This window comes from Nicotiana tabacum, chromosome 22 (assembly GCF_000715075.1).
Source record: "Nicotiana tabacum cultivar K326 chromosome 22, ASM71507v2, whole genome shotgun sequence".
Classification (NCBI taxonomy): domain Eukaryota; kingdom Viridiplantae; phylum Streptophyta; class Magnoliopsida; order Solanales; family Solanaceae; genus Nicotiana; species Nicotiana tabacum.
Genome location: NC_134101.1, coordinates 203,997,744 through 204,015,454, shown reverse-complemented (window position 1 = coordinate 204,015,454; position 17,711 = coordinate 203,997,744). Strand labels below are relative to the sequence as shown.

At 36.6% G+C, this 17,711-nt stretch overlaps 1 protein-coding gene across 2 annotated transcripts in view; it reads right to left on the bottom strand.

Moving 5' to 3' along the window:
* Positions 1 to 17,711, bottom strand: part of LOC107791435 (aladin) — a 35,718-nt gene that overhangs the window by 12,235 nt on the left and 5,772 nt on the right. The window contains exons 3-11 of one of the 2 annotated variants that reach the window (XM_075243758.1): positions 15,049 to 15,202; positions 10,561 to 10,677; positions 10,267 to 10,366; positions 9,971 to 10,144; positions 7,792 to 7,850; positions 6,136 to 6,223; positions 5,954 to 6,029; positions 5,314 to 5,413; positions 1,860 to 1,911 (exon numbers count right to left, since the gene is read on the bottom strand). In XM_075243758.1, the coding sequence (XP_075099859.1) occupies positions 1,860 to 1,911; positions 5,314 to 5,413; positions 5,954 to 6,029; positions 6,136 to 6,223; positions 7,792 to 7,850; positions 9,971 to 10,144; positions 10,267 to 10,366; positions 10,561 to 10,677; positions 15,049 to 15,202 (920 nt within the window). The remainder of the gene's footprint in view (positions 1 to 1,859; positions 1,912 to 5,313; positions 5,414 to 5,953; positions 6,030 to 6,135; positions 6,224 to 7,791; positions 7,851 to 9,970; positions 10,145 to 10,266; positions 10,367 to 10,560; positions 10,678 to 15,048; positions 15,203 to 17,711) is intronic. The other variant, XM_075243759.1, reaches the window with a different exon arrangement.

The following is a 17,711-nucleotide window of genomic DNA, read 5'->3' as shown; positions in this document are numbered from 1 at the left end:
TTTAGTAGGATTATATTTATAGTTCTAGTCAAACTAGGATTGTTAGTTAGTAGTCCAATCCTACTAGACTTCTTTTTCTCATTTCAATTAGGATAGGTTTTCTTAGCCTTATTCTTATTAATTTAATTAACATTAGTTTTCCTTAACCTTATCAATTGTACTCATTGTAAGGCCTATTTAAAGGGCTTAATAAGCTAAAATAAACATTAGTGATTAGTTTTTCAAAGCAGTTGCTTCAAAACCGTGATTTACTTTTTATTCCATTGTTCTTCCTTATTCAACGCTTCTTGCAATCTTGCGGGATTGAAGAATATGTGGGTGAGGTTGCTTTTCATCTTACATTCTTCTAACGAGAGTTTGAAGAACGCTTTCGCCAGTTTTGTGAAAAACTTTAGCGAAGTGCTTTTGTTTTTCTCTCTTCTCTGTGCTTGAGAGGTGCAAAACCTTGAAAGTACACCAATTTCACTTATTACCGAATGCTAAAGATGCCACAATAGCAAAGCTCCTTAAAAGGAGCAAATCCCAGGTAACATCGGAATGTGTCCTTCGGAAGATGTGTGCAGCACTCAAAATGTGAATAAGTAGAAGTACTCTTAAAGATGCCATATAGCTACAAACAATTTGGGGAGGTTAATAAATTGCTCGATTGAAAGATCAATTCGATTACAATCACTTAAAATTGATGGAGAAGACTCAAGGCTATATGGAAGCCCTCGTAGAAAAAGCAAGGCACCCGAGAAAGTGGCTTTTTTGAAATAGTGTGCAACTTGGGGTGCCATATGGATCCCACGTAGTGAAAGAAGATGATGATGCATAAGCTAGAACGTACTGCTTACAAAAGACAATAGTAATTTATTCCCATCTGCCTAAGTCTCGGGGGGCAAAGTTAGTCGATACATGTACTGCTGGGAGGTATAAAGTACCTAATGGAATAGTTGAGGTGCACGCAAACTGATCTGAACATCGCTGTTATAAAAAATATGTAAAAGAGCATGTGGGCTATCTCCTACTACATTTAAGAAGTAGAAAATCTTTCTAAATAAGAAGAAGTTGATCGTAATGTTGCTATGGCCAAAAGGTCAGTTTCATTAATTTGATATATTCCATATTCAACATTCACTGGGTGGTTCCTAGAACAACCGAGAAACAATGGCAAATTCAAAGGAATTGGATGCTCAAAAGAAAAGGACATGGAAGACAACAGCCTAATGTAACTTTTGAGTGATATGGAGAGAAAGGAATAGCAGAATTTTTTAGAGTGTTGAAAATCCAATGTCAAGATTCAAAAGTTATTTCTCATTTCTTTTGTGTTGTTGGTGTGAAGAGGACATACCAATTTGTACAACTAGTCAGATTTTTATATGCCTAAACATGACACTTTTGTATAATATACACAGTTTTACTCATCATCAATGGAATATATTTGATCGATCGCAAAAAATTAAGGTTTGGTTTTAATGAGAAAACTGGTCGAGAACAGGATAACCATTATAGATTTCTTAAATGGAGAAAGAAAAACAAGATAAAAAACCAAGCACAGAATTTGACATATGAGGGCCGATTATGTATGATAGTAGTAACTTCACCTTATGTTATTTAGCGAAATGCTATGTGCATATTAGTTTTCCAAGATAGAGATAACAAGAGCACTAGCACTATATTTCTAAATAATAAAAGATGGAGACAAATTTATCTGCAGAACCATCAACATCGCTAGTTGAGGATACACATCATTCACAATTAAAACATCCAAGATGAGAGTCTAAGCTAAATGTTAACACAACAAGCTGAAACACCATTGACAAATTGAGTAATCATTAGAAGAAATATGCACCATACTGGAAGCTTAGTATCAGTACCTGCCAGTCAAGGTCTGTATCTCTGGCAAATCAACAGGTATAAGATGAGCATCTGCACAGAATAACAAAAAAGACAACAAGAGTCAAGCTTGTGAAAAGCTAATCAGCATCTAACAGATTGGGTAAATTCCTCAAATTACTATTACCCTAAATGTCAAACAAGGGAGAAACAGAAATCCCAAACATCTAACAGGCACCTTGTTTGGCTGATGCTTGCTTAATAAACTACTACTGAGAACCAAAATTCATACAACAAGAACTATCAGAAAAAATTTTAGGAGAGCAACATGGCTTATTCCCTTAGTGAGACACTATATTAGAAGCCAAAAGAGAAGTTGATCACAGCAAGATGTTAGGAATAATATGAAAGACTGAAATAGGAATAGGGCCTAAAGTCCTGAAAAGCGACAGAGACTATATAATGAATAACTTTGTAAGAAAAAAAATGATTCTGCACGCATTCTTCATACCAAGATATGTTTTTCTAATGTTATCAAGCAAACAGAGGAACCACCCGATTTAAACAAAACTGTTGATGCAATTGACACACAGAAGGAGTACTAACAGTTGAGCAATATCCAACCACATGGCAGTTCGCTAGCTTAATTATGATCCTCCAGAACGTCGCACATCTACTTATGATTAGCATGTTTATTCTAGTCTTCCTAGTTTCCAACCTCAGCCTCGATGAACAGTATATTACTAAACAAATTTTTCATACTGATTTTTCTACCCAATTCCTTTTCAGCTTAAGCTACTGACCATACGAATATGTCTTAATTGAGATATCACATCTCTTATCATCTTAAAAGTAATGTTGGACATCCCAAGTTGCTTTGACTTTGGATAAGAAATATTCCAGATTTAAGAAGAAACTTACAGCAGAGTATACATCAAATGAGAAACACAGTAGAAAATCAGCAATAAAGGGAATGAACGATATGTATGAAGAAGATGTGTAATGTCAGCAGAAGAGTCAGCCAGAAACTAACCTTTAACAGTTGAGGCCAAAGTTAATATGGTTAGTAAAATAGATACAATGAAAGGAACTGAATCAGCCAAAGTACATAAAATACAGGACATAATTTAGGCTCTACTTCACATCCTAACCACAAAACAGAGAATATCCTAATTTGGGTGGTACTTTCTAGTATAGCCAGCATGATAACTACCATGTTCCAGCAAGCTATATCCCCAGTATTATTGTTTACTCTGAGACCGTACACACTACCAGATTCTTTTGTAAAACTAAGTACAACACTAGCGAGGTATCTAGAAATATTATGTGAGATGGACAATTTCATCACCTAAAGATCTAAATAATCTCTTCTCAACTTAAAAATTACAATGTTGGTGATGCACAGTTAATTACTACAAGGACGGCAAAGCTGCTTATCAGTATGAACCAGATTCTGTCTGTGAAGTAATAACAAGTGACATTAGTAACCTTCTTTCAATTTACACACAGCATAATAACATTCTTCCGTATTTTTCTGGGATGTTTCCTGGGGGTGGGGGATTTTCCAGTCTCCTATATCCAGCATTGTCACAATGTTAACAATGTTAGTCATCTACATTTATCAGAATATAAAATGGGAAAGCATTTAAAAGGATAAATGAATTCTTATCTTTATTTTCCTCAAATCTCAATTTTCCTTCTTTTCTGTTATTTCTTCTTCGTAAAGCAGATAAATTGAAAAAGTCCCCCATTTACTCTCACTACTATAAACCAAAAGAAACATCCAGTAAGAAAAAATGGAAACAGGAAGAAAACACTAATATTGTCATTGGCCATATAATCAAGTTTCTGGTACATCTCTGAAATTTCCTTTTTGGATAGGCTTAGTTCTTACAGATAAGGAGTTTCTTCAGGGAATATCTCTCCTTAGCTCTATCATTGAGTCTCCACAACTGGCACTCTCTTACATGTTCACGGCAGTCCACTCAAGAAAACAACATCCCATGCCTCCTGATCACACAGCGCTAGTAGCGTAATAATACCCAGAAGGCCAAACACATATGGAAACTTGAACTTGTCAAGATATTTCATCTAGCCACCCAAACTAAACCTATGACCACTGGAACACTTAACCTCTACTCAAATCCTGCCACTTAGAAGTCACATAGTGTGGGCCGCGGGCATCACAAATGTTAGCATGAATGTTAAAAAAGGACTGATATGGATTAACTAATACTCTTTCCGGTCCAAAATAAGTGATTTTTTGGATGTTTTCACACAGATTAAGAAATCCACCTTTTAACATTAATTAGCAATGGAATTGACCGTATTAACCTTTACTATCTCACATAAACACTCCTAACACATATTCCAACACTATTTACTCCAAGGACAATATAGGAAAAAAATAATTAATTCATTCTTGAAATTTGGAAAAATCACTTATTTTGGACCACAAGAAAAAGGCCAAAAAATCACTTATTTTGGACCGGAGAAGTATACAATATCTATCCTTCATCTTCTCTGGTGCCACCACCATTTATCATAGTCACTGCCTCCACCACCGTAGCTCCTCCCACCTACTCATGCGCCTTCAACATATCCATCACCATGTGGTCCCCCTATAGCGGCTCCACCGCCACCACTGCCTCCACCAGATCACCACCATCTCCACCCACATTAACTTAAAACCAGCCAGCATTCGTCCATAAAAATACCACCAAGCCGTCGTCCTCTTCCTCTATACATTAAATTGCCTCTGTTATTCCAGCCATTATTCATCCATCTCTGTGGAATTCCGGAAGAAAAACACGTAACTTTCAGTTGGAAGCTCCAGTCAAAGTGAAATGGAGGTGGGGCGTAATGATGGAAACTGTGGAAATCTTGGAGTTCGATGCTGAGGTGAAATGGTCGAGCTTTTAGGGTCTGTGTCCCATGAAGTTGCTTTTCAGATGGGTTCTTGCCAGAGAGTGGAGAAGTGCTCTGTTTTGGATTTGACGTTTGTGAAGATGTAAGGATGTGGTGATGATGGAGATGAAAAAGGGGAGCTTAGAGGGGTTATCACAACAAATAGGAAGAGAAGGTGGTGTACAGGTTATTGGTGAGTGAAAGTTGGAGGATATGAATAATGATATTTTTTGGATAGGGAAGATGATGAGTTGACAGGTGAAGGAGATGAAATTTTTTTCTGATTCAAAAGATTTTTTAAAATTTATTTGGGATCAAAAGCCGAGGTGTTCTTTAATTGGTGTTTTTGCCAAGTCACCACGTGTGAACTACACTCATTTACTTGGTTAATTGTTTGAGCGAGATGTGTCTAAGTGGCTCAGTTTCAGCAGAGGTCAACTGTTCAAATGTTCAAAGGCTAAACGAAATATCCGGACAATTTAGTCTATCTATTCGGCCTATCGAAAGAATTTCTTTCAGATATAGCTTTGAAAAATTTAAAATAAAACATAGATTAACAGCAAGGAAGCTGGAAAACATGTCACACACCTAGAGATGGTGACCTGGCTGCAAAGTGAATGGAACCCAAGGTTGAAGATTCAGAGAAGGCAACAATTATTCTACTGCCATCAGGATCCCAAGCTGCTCCCTGGTAAAGAAAAACATGATTAAAGTTAAATTGTGTAAACGTATCAATGGACCAGCAATACTATGTAAAACAGTCCACAACACTGTCTAGCAAATCAACATACAATGCGCCAAACCAGGGCCTCTGTAGCCTAATAACAGGGCATAAATTGCAAAACAAGAGCATCAACCAATTAGGTTTCGCATCTTATCCAGAAAAACACCAATCATATCATCTATCCACAGACCATTACTAAGAAACAGAATGATGAGGGGGAAGAGTGCATCTCTAACTATGAAGATTAAACCGAACTTCACTATATTACCATGCCTCTATTCACTCTTTAACCATCATATTTAGCCTTCTGAATAAGCATAATTCAAATGGAGCATCCATGTATATCCATGCACAAAAACACAATGACTTTACCAAATTTCATAGTTATGTCAATGCAAGATCCTAAGACCCAAAATGAGCACAAAACAAAAAAAGCAAAGAGCTCTCTCAATTAACAATATAGTACAAAGTGGAGATAAAAAGATAATATCTGCTTCAACTAACCGTGACAAAGCCATTTGTTGAGGACCATGGTTCTGATGTCCATGTGTTAGTCTCCCAGAGATAGAATGTCCCATCACTGTGAAAAGAGAGGATACCAGGGAGAATAATCAGCAAAAAAGTAATATTTTGTAAGCTTCATTCATGTGCATACGGGATTCAGAAATTTAATAAAGTCGCATTACAATTTTGCAGAGAAGAAATAGTCTCCTGATGGGGACCATCTCAACAAAGATATGCCCCCTAAGCCACGTCGAATAGGCGTCCCCACTCCTGTAGCATACATTAATGCTTATAACAAAATTAGAACTGCAAATTTGCAACATAGTATACTCATAAACACAAACATATATATACATAGATCAGTTAAAACCCTAAACCACAAAACTGTAACAAATACACATAATACATATTAAAACTGTAATACTTTTTATAGACAAACAGTACATCTTAAAAAGAAATGGGATAAGAGAAGTTCGATAAATATGCATAGGCAAACATCTAAGGTAAGACTCGCATAGGCAAACATATATAGACCAGCTAACTTATAAGCTCTTTCATTTTTCCACTTTAACAAGCCCAAGACAAAGTCACTATCCACTAGATCTCGTTCTGGTTTATCTAGGACAATTACAAGCATATTTGCACTGAAGCGAAGTATTCAAAGAAATTTGTTCCTGCAGTGGCAAAAGCTTTATGGAGATACAGGAAATAAGAACAGGAGGCTTATCTTTCCAGTATAAAAGTGGGAAGCCTTCCAAGAAAACAAAACCCTCTTGATAAAACTTCTCATAGTCCCAAGAGAGATTTTAAGTTGTGCAGAATGAAGATTTGTTAGAATGTAACGATGTAAAAAGATATTGTTCCTGCTCTTCTTTCAATACCCAACACGGGAAAAGCGATACTATTCTTTTTTTAGAAAGAAAAAGAAAAGAAAAGAAAAAGTGATACTACTCTCCTTCTCCCCTCATTAATGCAGTTAGTTTCTTTAGATCCAGATATGCCACAAAGTAAGGATAACTTGCTTTAATATTTTTTTTGCACTTCGGGAAGAACATTTTTACATACTGTCAATGTCACAATTACTGGGAGGATGAAGTACCATTGACCTCTTGATTTGGCAATACAATGATTATTGAAGTAAAAAAGAGATTCAAACTTGAAAGAGCATCTCTCATACACTGCTTAATTTTAAGAAAATTCCAATAGAGCAACGCGATCATCCAGAACTCATATTGACATGGCAAACTGTGATGTCCTCAGGTACATTGAATCAGAGTTCCCAAAGGTTATTAGTTTTGGGTTTCCTAGCAGACTACTCCCTAGAAACCTTTTCCCCTTTGCATATCTTCTGGACACTTGTCTAATGTTTATAATATTCAGGAATCTTCAATTCGTCATGGTTTGAATTCCACTGTCAAGAAGATTTTCTTTGAAGTCATAGTATCCCTTGATGTTGTCATCTTGATCATCAAAATTAAAAGATCATTCCGAGCCTCATGAATTTCAGAGAGACCACGAATTTTGAAAGTGGAGCAAAGAAAACTAAAGAATTAAAAAAATCAAAAAAATAAAAAGGCTTGCGTACATTTCACCTGAGAAAGCTGTAAATGCTATCATTAAGCACCATCACTCCAGGCATCAAAGTTAAAGTGATGCCCATAAATGAGGTTGAGAAAAAAGGAACAGAGAGAAAAGGCAGGAAGAATATTTTAATGGTGAAGAAACTAATCATGATGTGCTCTGAGCGAGCTAAGAACTGCACAGAATAAGTTACCAACCTGTTGCAGGTACAAAGGAAACAGTGCCTGGCACTTAAACAAGTAGAAAAAGTAGCATACCTTGAGCAACATCCCATATGATGAATGAAGAGCTCTCAAATGAAGCTGATGCCAAATATGTAAAAAGGTCAAGGAAATTTTCCAATCATCAGAAGTTCCATTCTCAAACAAGTAATTGTCAGGCCCTTTGTTACCCATCTAAAGTAAGCTACATTCTCCAAATACTGTTCTACCAGCTTATATCTATCCGTTTATACGACGGTCATATCACTTTCTCATAATGACAATCAGCGAGAGGAAAACAACTAAATGAAACAGAAATCACATGGTTTATGAGAGAAATTTTAATCACTTCAGAGTTAAAATGCACAAGACCTGAGTTCAAATAAAAAGAATATGGAAGTATCGCGCAATGGAAGCATAATTTGGTTAGATTTGGAAACAAAGTATTAAAAGAATGTGAGCAAAGAAGCTTCATGCTACAAGAGAGCAGATTGGACAATGGCTTTGCTATGACCATGTACTTCACCATACTCATAAACAATATAACAATTTGTCATGAACATAGATCAGCATCACCAGGAACCTATTCTGATGTCAATCACAAGATAATATACAACAACAAACCCAGTGAAATCCCAAAGGTGGGATCTGGGGAAGGTAGAGTGTACGCCAGTGTTTTGGATAGCGTGCGGCGACAAATAGCGACGAGGGTCCGCTTCACTGAGGAGAGAGGCGAGCAGCGAAGCGCTTGCCTTTTTGCTGTGAAGCGACAATTTATACAAAAAAATAAAATATTCTATATACAACTAAGAACTCAAATAGCAATAATAAATATATCAATTTTCAAAAATTAAAAACTCAATATATAGCTATAGTAGATTCATACTAACAAGCAACGTCTATTCTTCTTCAAGCTAATCCCAAGCTATATCATTTCTTTTATTACCATCGGATGATGCCATTTCAATACTGTTTTACAGGAAAAAATTATCAAGTCAATATGCAATTAATTCAAACTCTATTAATTGAAAAAAAGGAGGAAATTTCAGAGCAGAAAAAAGAAAAAAAGAAGAGAAGAAGAACTGAAGAAGCTCTCTAAACTGAAGAAAGGACAGAGCTTTTCTCAGACTAATCTGTTGAGTGCAGTAGCAGTGATAAAAAAACAGAGCCAAAAAAAAAAGAGAAGAAAAAAACAGAGCCCAAAAAAACAGAGCAACACAGACTCTGTTATGTTGCAGCAGCAGCGATAAAAAACAGAGCCCAAAACAAAAAGAAAGAAGAAAAGAAGAAGAAGAAGAAGAAGAAGAAGAAGAAGAAGAAGAAGAAGAAGAAGAAGAAAAAGGAAGAAAAAACAGAGTAACACGGTGTTGCTCTGTTCTGTTGCAGCAGCAACGATTAAAAACAGAGCCCAAAACAAAAAGAAAGAAGAGAGAAGAAAGAAGAAAGAAGGAAAAAAAAAGTTGGATAGAGTCACAGAACTGAAACTCGAAGAAAGAAGAAAGAAGAAAAGAGATGAACAGAAGCATACCTGATGAAGAAAGAAGAAAGGAAATCGCTGGTCTGCTGTAGGTTTGCTGTCAACTTGAAGGAGAAAGAGTAAAGATATCACGAGCCCTAATTTTTTGTTTTAACAGATCGCTGCTACTGCCTTCTTTTCTTTTTTGCAAAAAGCGACGCTACAGCTCGCCACACGCTACAAAGGCAGAGGCGCTCGCCTTTTTGAAAATGCTACGCCACACTGTAAAATAGTGATGGCAGCTCGCATCGCCTCGCCTCACGCTATTAGCGCTGAGGCGAGCGCTATTTACAACACAGGTGTACGCAGACCTTGCACTTACCTTAAGAAGGTAGAGAGGTTGTTTCTGGTAGACCCTCGGCTCAGATAATATGCATTTGAAAAATTAATACAAGGAAGAGATGGGAAAATTTGAGAGATTGAGGCTCGCAAAATACTTCTAGTATATGCAAATGCATCCTAGACCATATGTATAGATTTTAAATTACTTTGGATAAAGGAGTCCTAACTTTTAATTCGCAAAGTTCATCCTATTACTGCCTTATTTATCATCCAAATGAAAATTTATCCGTGCATTCTATTTATGGTGCAATTATTTTACAGGTAGTGGTTACCATAAAATCTACTCATCAAATAAAATCAAATATCCCACTTAGGTCCATGAAGGAGGTAAAATTTGCAAGAATAACAAAATAAATGTTTGGCAACCATTTAGGATATCTTCCATTTGGGCTCCAGGAAAGTGCAGTAATTTGTTCATGTTCAGGACTTTGAAGAAAATCCACAAGAGTCCATTTAGTTCCTGAGCCTCTAGAGAGAGTGCCCGATGTGACTCCTGATCTCACTGAAGCTGAGTTGCCTGGATATGAAGCAGCCCAAATGCAAATGCGACCCCTATACAGAGAAGCAGTTGGAAACAAGCACCAGATAAATGAACACATGAAGTATGTATCAAAGGAATATGAGAGATCTGATAGATTCAGGAAATCTAAGATATGAAAAACTAAGATACTAACTTGCAGGCCACATAGAGTGACCTCCCACCATTTGGCCGCCATGCTAGACTTCTAACATCTTTTTGGGATTCATTGATCAAAGTACAGGGACTCTTTCCTTCTGGCGCAGATAAAAAGGTTTTCAAAACATGAAAAATTTCAAACGTCACTTGAGAACAGCATATAAAGATGAAAGATTAACACTGCCAGACAAAAGCAATAGAGTCCAATAACCAATATGAAGTAGGATATCTTGGCTTGAACTAAAAATAGAACCAAGCAAGTAAATGCACGAAGGGCCATACAAGTACTAACCAGAATCTTCATAGTCATGAATTGTCACCTGATGCAACCCTGAAATAAAGGCTAAAATATGCTTGTGCTGGTTCCAACCAAGGCCATGTAAATCAACATCTTGTAACAATTTGACATACAAAACACATTTTAAGAAAAATGAAAACAGCATTGGCGATTTACTTCCTTTACAGTTTTGAATTAACCACCAGTGTAGGTAAATGCATAAATATATCTAATTGAAAAGGTAAAAATTACTGTATCTATTGTCATTTACCCCCACCCCCACCCCCACTCCCAGGATACTTTAAGGCGGACACTTTTAGTCATAAGCATAAAGTTTTGCACAAGATAAAATCAGAGACCATCTAAATCACTAGGTTAGTGGGTTTAGTGCAATGCTGAGAAATCTTCAAGGAGTACAAGTTCATGATTTAGAATAGTCTAATGGGCTATATTCAGCTAACTTCTTTTGTTTCTATGAATTAATGTTCTTTTAATCAAGAGAATTTCATCAATAACAGGCATACTCATATAATAAAGGAGCACCAGAAAGGAAGGGGAAGAAACATTATGGAAATTCTATAACAGGATGGTTGAAGTTGCTAACTCTGTGTAAACGTGCTCACGTTCTTGGTCCTAAACCGGGATAAAGGAGGACGATTGCGGTAGTCAATTTATGATAATCTTCACAATACTTATGTCGTTGGAACGTGCTCACCTAGGCATAAATTACATCGGCACCCTAATGTGATAAAAACTAGGCTAGGGGTTCCATCACCTTGTCACCTGGCTGTGAGGGAATATGAGCTAGAGTTCCTACATCTTCATAGAAGTTAGTCCTGCCAGATCAGTGCCCACATGTGGAGCTAAATTAGAAAGGGTTCCCACATAATGGACGACTATGAGTAAAGAAGTCAGTTTCGCCACATTAAACATCTGTACGTAGTGCAAAATAAGAAAGGTTTCCTGCATTATAGATGATTGGGGAAAAACTAGTCCAAGAGAATCGGATTTGGGCAGAATTTTAGCTCTTTAACTGGAAAATCGATTGGATTGATGGATACCTTAAAAAAGAGAGATTTGATATTGCATGCCCACAAGAAACCAAATGGGTAGGGCCAAAGGCTGGAGAGATGGGCAACACGAGTTATAAATTAGAGTTTAGCCTTACCCGACGGCGTGATAGAATTATAGAACCAAGGGATTGTAAGATTATATTAAGAGAATCAATGAACACCCAACATAGGTTGGTGGTCTTGGATGTATAGTCTAAGAGTAGAGCGAGAACACCTGTAAGTAACTAAAAATTCGGTGGTGAGCATTAAAAGGAACAAACCAGTTAGCTTTTCAAGAAAAACTATGCGATGAGGGAGCATGGGACTGCGAACGGGATGAAGACACCCTGCAAAAGGAAATGTTAGGTAGCATTAAGAAACTAGCAAGTGAGTGTTAGGTGTCTCTAAAGGCTTAGGATCTTGTTGACCATAAGAATCTTGGCAGTGGAATGAGTTATTAAAGCAAAAGAGTGTTGTAAGATATTATCAAAAACAAAAGGCGGAGAAGTCTTTGAAGACTATAAGAGAGATAAGATAGAAGCTAAACAAGACTATTAGTAGTGCCCGTAGGAGAAGCCACAAATGGTTTGTACCAAAGGTTAGAGACACAAGAAGACGAAAAAGAAATGTGTAAACAAGCAGTGCAGGAGAGAGAACAGGAGTAAGAATTTAAACCAAGTGAAATATATTAAAGACGATTTTCAACAAGTGTTGACATGAGATGATGAGATCAAGAAGAAATGGAGAGTCTACTTTGACCAAATGTTCAACTCAAACCACGAGATAACCTTTTAGGTCTCCATACATCTGTGCGATGGAAACTTTAGATACACTAATAGAATTCGGCCGGCAGAAATAGAGGATGTAATGAAAAATATAAGGCTTAGAAAAGACTGGTAAGATAGTATCCTCATAGAAGTCTGGAATATCATGGAGACATTGTATTAGGATGGCTTATTAAGCTATTTTGATGATATACTAATAAATGGTAGGATGCCCGACGAGTGGAGAGAGTACCATGATTCTAATAGTAATATATAAGAACAAAGGAATTCAAAGTGTGAAATTATGAGTCATAGATAAAATTTAGGGAAAAAGTGATACAGCGTGAACTTAGGGGCACTATGAAAGTGACGAGAACCCATTAGGATTTATGCCCAGTAAATTAACAAAGGAGACTATATTCTTGATAAAAAGATTAATGAAAATTTATTGCAAAAGGAAGAAAGAGCACACATGGTGTTCATTCAAGAAAGGTCGTTTGGTGGGTGTTTGAGAAAAAAGAATTCATATTAATGAAATATATAAATACCATAAAGGATATGTATGGAGGAGTCATCACAAGTGTAAGAATAGTCCAAGGAGATACAATAGGAGTTTCCCATAATCGTGTGTTTACATTAAAGAACGATACTGAGCTCATACTTCATTACCGTAATCTTGCATGAGCTAACTAACATAATACAAGATTAAGTCACATGGTGTATGTTATTTGGTAACAATATTGTGCTAATTGAAGTAACCAACAAGGGTATCAACCAAAAGCTTTCACTATGGAGAAGCACGGTAGAAAGTAAGAGTTTTAGGATAAGATTAGTCAACATATGAAGCATGAAATTGAGGTGAGAATAGATGGGATTACGGTACGTATATGCAAACAATTCAAATATCCACACTCGATATTTTAGGAGAATGGTATGACGGATGAATATGTTACACCTAGAATCAAAATACGATGGTTGAAATGGATACTAAAGTCCAACACATCCACAGGATAAATGTCGCACACATGTAGATGCTAAGGTGAATGAGTGGCCTTATAAGATTAGACAAGATTAAAAATGACTACATTCGACAAAGGTGCAAATAGCACAAAAAGATAAAATGAGATAAGATCACTTGAGATGGTTTAGTCACGTCCGGTGCATTGGTCTATATGCATGAAATCATGATAAGTGATGATGTTAAAAGAGGAGTTAGACCCAAAATCACATAGAAGGAAATTGTCTTGAAAGACCTACAATATTTTAGACTCCATGTAGGTTCAGATAAAAGTGGAGTACAATGGAAGAAAATGATCTATGCAAGTGACACCAATTAGTTTGGGATGTGTTTTAGTCATGTTAGTATGGTTACTTCATGTCCTATGCTGTCTAGAAGTATTTTTGTCATGACAAAGATTTATATACTTTTCCAAAATATATTAAGCTTCTACTTTTATTTTTATTTTTAGATTGTATAATATGGGTCTGAGATGAGCTTAAATAGAGCGTCATGGCAAATGAGAATTTTTAAAGTTGATCCCAACTTTGGGATTGATGCATAGTTGTAGTTGTAGAGCGTCATGGCAAATGAGAATTCTTAAAGTTGATCCCAAATTTGGGATTGATGCATAGTTGTAGTTGTAGTGTAGTTGAGTTTGCTAGGGTGCTATGGAAAAGAAGATACACACTAAAGTAAAAGGTGAGTTCTATAATATGGATGTGATAACATTAATATGTGGGCGTGAATGCGTAGCCACTATGGCCCAATAGATCCACATGATGATGTCTTAAAAAATAAAGACATTAAGATCGTTGTACGGCCATATAATATAAGCAAACATTATAAATGATCTTAGATAGAGTGTGCAATTAACATAGAAAGGATAATATAAAACAAGGTCGCCTGAAATGATTTGTCATGTCTAGGTAATTCTAGTCAATGAATGCAATATTATGAAAATTGAAGGTGAAAGGAATGAGGTAAACCTAAAATCACATGAAAGTATATTCTTTTAAATGACCTACAACCTCTCAAAACTAATGGACCAAAATACCAATTAGTTGTGTTTGGTTTTACTTTTACCTTTTGTTTCCCTCTTCTTGAATTAATTTTTTTTTAAACAACTCGAATTAATTTCTATTTATTTGTGTGTAAGTCAAAGCATACCCATATTGAGCAGTATTATCTATGTGAATACCTTTTGTAAAGCAACTTCCATTTCAAAAAGGATCGTATGAAGTCATATACAAAAGGCAGCTCAAACTAGTGGTAGCAATTAACAGTAATCCCTTTTTTCCCTCTTCTGATTAGTCTATCTTTTTAGAAATTTGTTCCAATTGAGTTGTTATGTGGACCTACGCAATATAGTTGAAACACTACTAATCCAATGTTGTTGATGTCATTTATCGACTATAGGCTTCTCAGTCAAAATAACTTCTTTATAACACTCTAGACACAACATCCTCCATCAAGCATCTCAAGCTTAATCATATTTACCTGTATGTTTCCAAAGAAAGTTTTAGAAAATTAAAACTGTAAATTGTTTACAAAGTTGTAAAAGATGTTCACAACATTGAAAAGTTTTTGCATGGACTCGTACATGCAACGAGAAGCTGCTTTATATTGATTAAGAAATCAATTGTTCCTTTTTCTATTTGAATAAAGATTAAGAAATGGATGTTTACATCAACGGGGCGAAAAAAGCGGCTTGGTGAACCAGTAGAGACTGCCTGCAATGCTGCCCAAAGTAAACCACTCTTCCTCTGGTCGGGACCTTGTTCATGGCTCAGTGCACTCGACAAATTTTCTGATTGAAAAGGAACGGGACTGAATACAATTCCCTGCAATTACAAACGGAACCACAGTTAATATGGACCATGACCACCAAAAAATTCTACAGTCACCCTATAAACTATAACTAAAAGACATAACATTGGTGTAAGTTCAAGTAAGAACCTCTTATACGAAGAGTCAATAAATGTACACAACAAATCTAGAGAATATCGCAGACGATTTGATACGATATGCTATTGCTACAAGTTTGGAAGATGATAATCTTGTGAAGTTGATGATATTATTAATTACACCATAGTTCTTTTTATTCCACATTAGTCTAATTAATTATGTTATTTACATTTTAGCTTGTAAGTTATGTTTTATTAGTATTAGTCCCTCCATTACCTATGCGTTATTTAACTTATAAATCAGCAGAAGAAAGTTATGAATGAAAATCTTTACCTTATTTTTGCCCTAGTTTTCTTCTCTTTTTAGCTTTAGCTTAGACCTAGTTAGCTTATTCTTCCTCTAAAATTCAGTATCAAAGCGTCGAACATCTGACCTCTTTTGTAATGGACATCGAAAGATTTTTCTCACCACGTTGTTACTATAGTGACCTACGTGCTACACAGTTATGGTTGAACGTTGTATTAAATGCTTTAGCACCCCCAAGGACAAGACCTTACCGTACCATCGTTCACCAAAGTCACTATAATCTAGATAGTGTTTTGGATAGCGTGAGGCGACAAATAGTGATGAGGGCCCGCTTTACTGAGGCGAGAGGCGAGAGGCGAGAAGCAAAGCGCTCGCCTTTTTTATGTGAAGCGACAATATATACTAAAAATTAAAATATTAAATTTAAGGAGAAAATTTCAGGTTTGAAGAAGCTCTCTGCCTCTGCCCGTGAAGGAATTGAAAAAATAAAAAACACTGACCTATACTTATAACTCAGGCGCGTGTTCATGATCGCTGCCAACATGTAAAGCTAACGAATTATTTACTGCCACTTGGATTTATTATCCACGTAATTCCCTACCAAAAAATATGAACCCGCACCTATGCCCATGAAAAATAACCCGCACCCGGTAAAATTAAATTGTTTTGCATGTGCTCGTCGTTTGGCTTTGCCGGATTTTACCATTGATTAGCCATTATTTTACTATATGAGTCTTTGATTTTTTTTGATTCTCTCTATGCTATATTTATCATTTCTGTTGTTGGGGATACATGTTTGGTGTTGTTTTGTTTTCGATTTTTGGTGATCTCTTTTCCTTTCTACGTTGAGGCTAGGTTGAAATCTCTTTGAAGCTCCTTTTCGGAGTCCAGTCGCTTATGTGACTTCGTCAAATATTAATCTGGCTGCGTTTGGTACAAAACCACAACAACAGATATCCAATCCCTTTTGAGAACTCTCTGTCTGACATGGTTATAATGGTTATGCAGTTAGAGTTAAAAATGGGGGAAGAAGAAGAAGCAACTAACAAATTAGGGCTATGGGGTTCGAATTAAAAATCAGGGAAGAAGAAGAAGAAGCAACTAACAAATTAGGGCAATAGGGTTCACTTTCCTATTAATTTCGACTAAAGCTTCGACAAATTGCAAAAAAGAAAGCTTGAATATTCATGGAGATGGAGCCTTTGAGAATTAGGACTTTTTTTTACATATGATAATGGAGAAAGGGTAGGGGAAGTTGGGTATAAATGGGGTAAAATTTAATACCATTAAAAGGTGAGTGATTTTACCCTCCTAGAGGCCTCACGCGCGAGCTGGGTGACGAGGCTAACTCAATGTGACAGGTCAGTGTTTTGTGTTTAAATGGCACATGAGATAAAGGGGTTGGAGTGTCAAAATGGAAAAGGTCTAAGTAGAGGTGTCAAAATGAAAAGCGGAGCCAACTTAAAGGGGCCGCTTATGGGTTTGGCCAATGGAAAAACAGAGCCAAAAAAGGAAGAGAAGAAGAAAGGGAAGGAAGGAAGAAAGAAATAATGAAAGAAAGAAAAAGTTCTCTGTTGCTCGATCAAAAACAACAGAGCAAAAAAGATAAAGAAGAATGAGAAGAAGAAGAAGAAAGTAAAAAAAGGGCGGAAACGCGAAGAAGACGAAGAAAGGAGAAAAAGAAAGAAGAAAAGAGATGAAGAGAAGCATACCTGATGAAGAAGCTTGAAGAAGAAAGAAGAATCGCTCATGTGACTAGGTCGACTTGAAGGAGAAAGAAGAAGAAATCGCTGAAGCCCTAAATTTTTTCTTTTAATCGTCGGTCTACTGCCTTTTTCTTTTCTTTTTTCAAATAGCAACGCTACAGGGCGCCTCTCGCTAGACAGGCAGAGACGTTTGCCTGTTTGAAATCGCCACGCAACAGAGGCAAATAGCGTTGGAAGATCGCATCGCATCGCCTCATGCTATTAGCGCTGAGGCGAGCGCTATTTACAACACTGCTCTATACACTTCTAATTTCAGTCCTAGACATTTGTGGCAAGCCTCAAGTTTCCAAGCTTCCCCCTATCTCTACTGATCGTCAGCGTTCGCTAGGGCATCCTTGAATTTCTGGACCGCCAGCGTGGTTCCAGAAGGTGC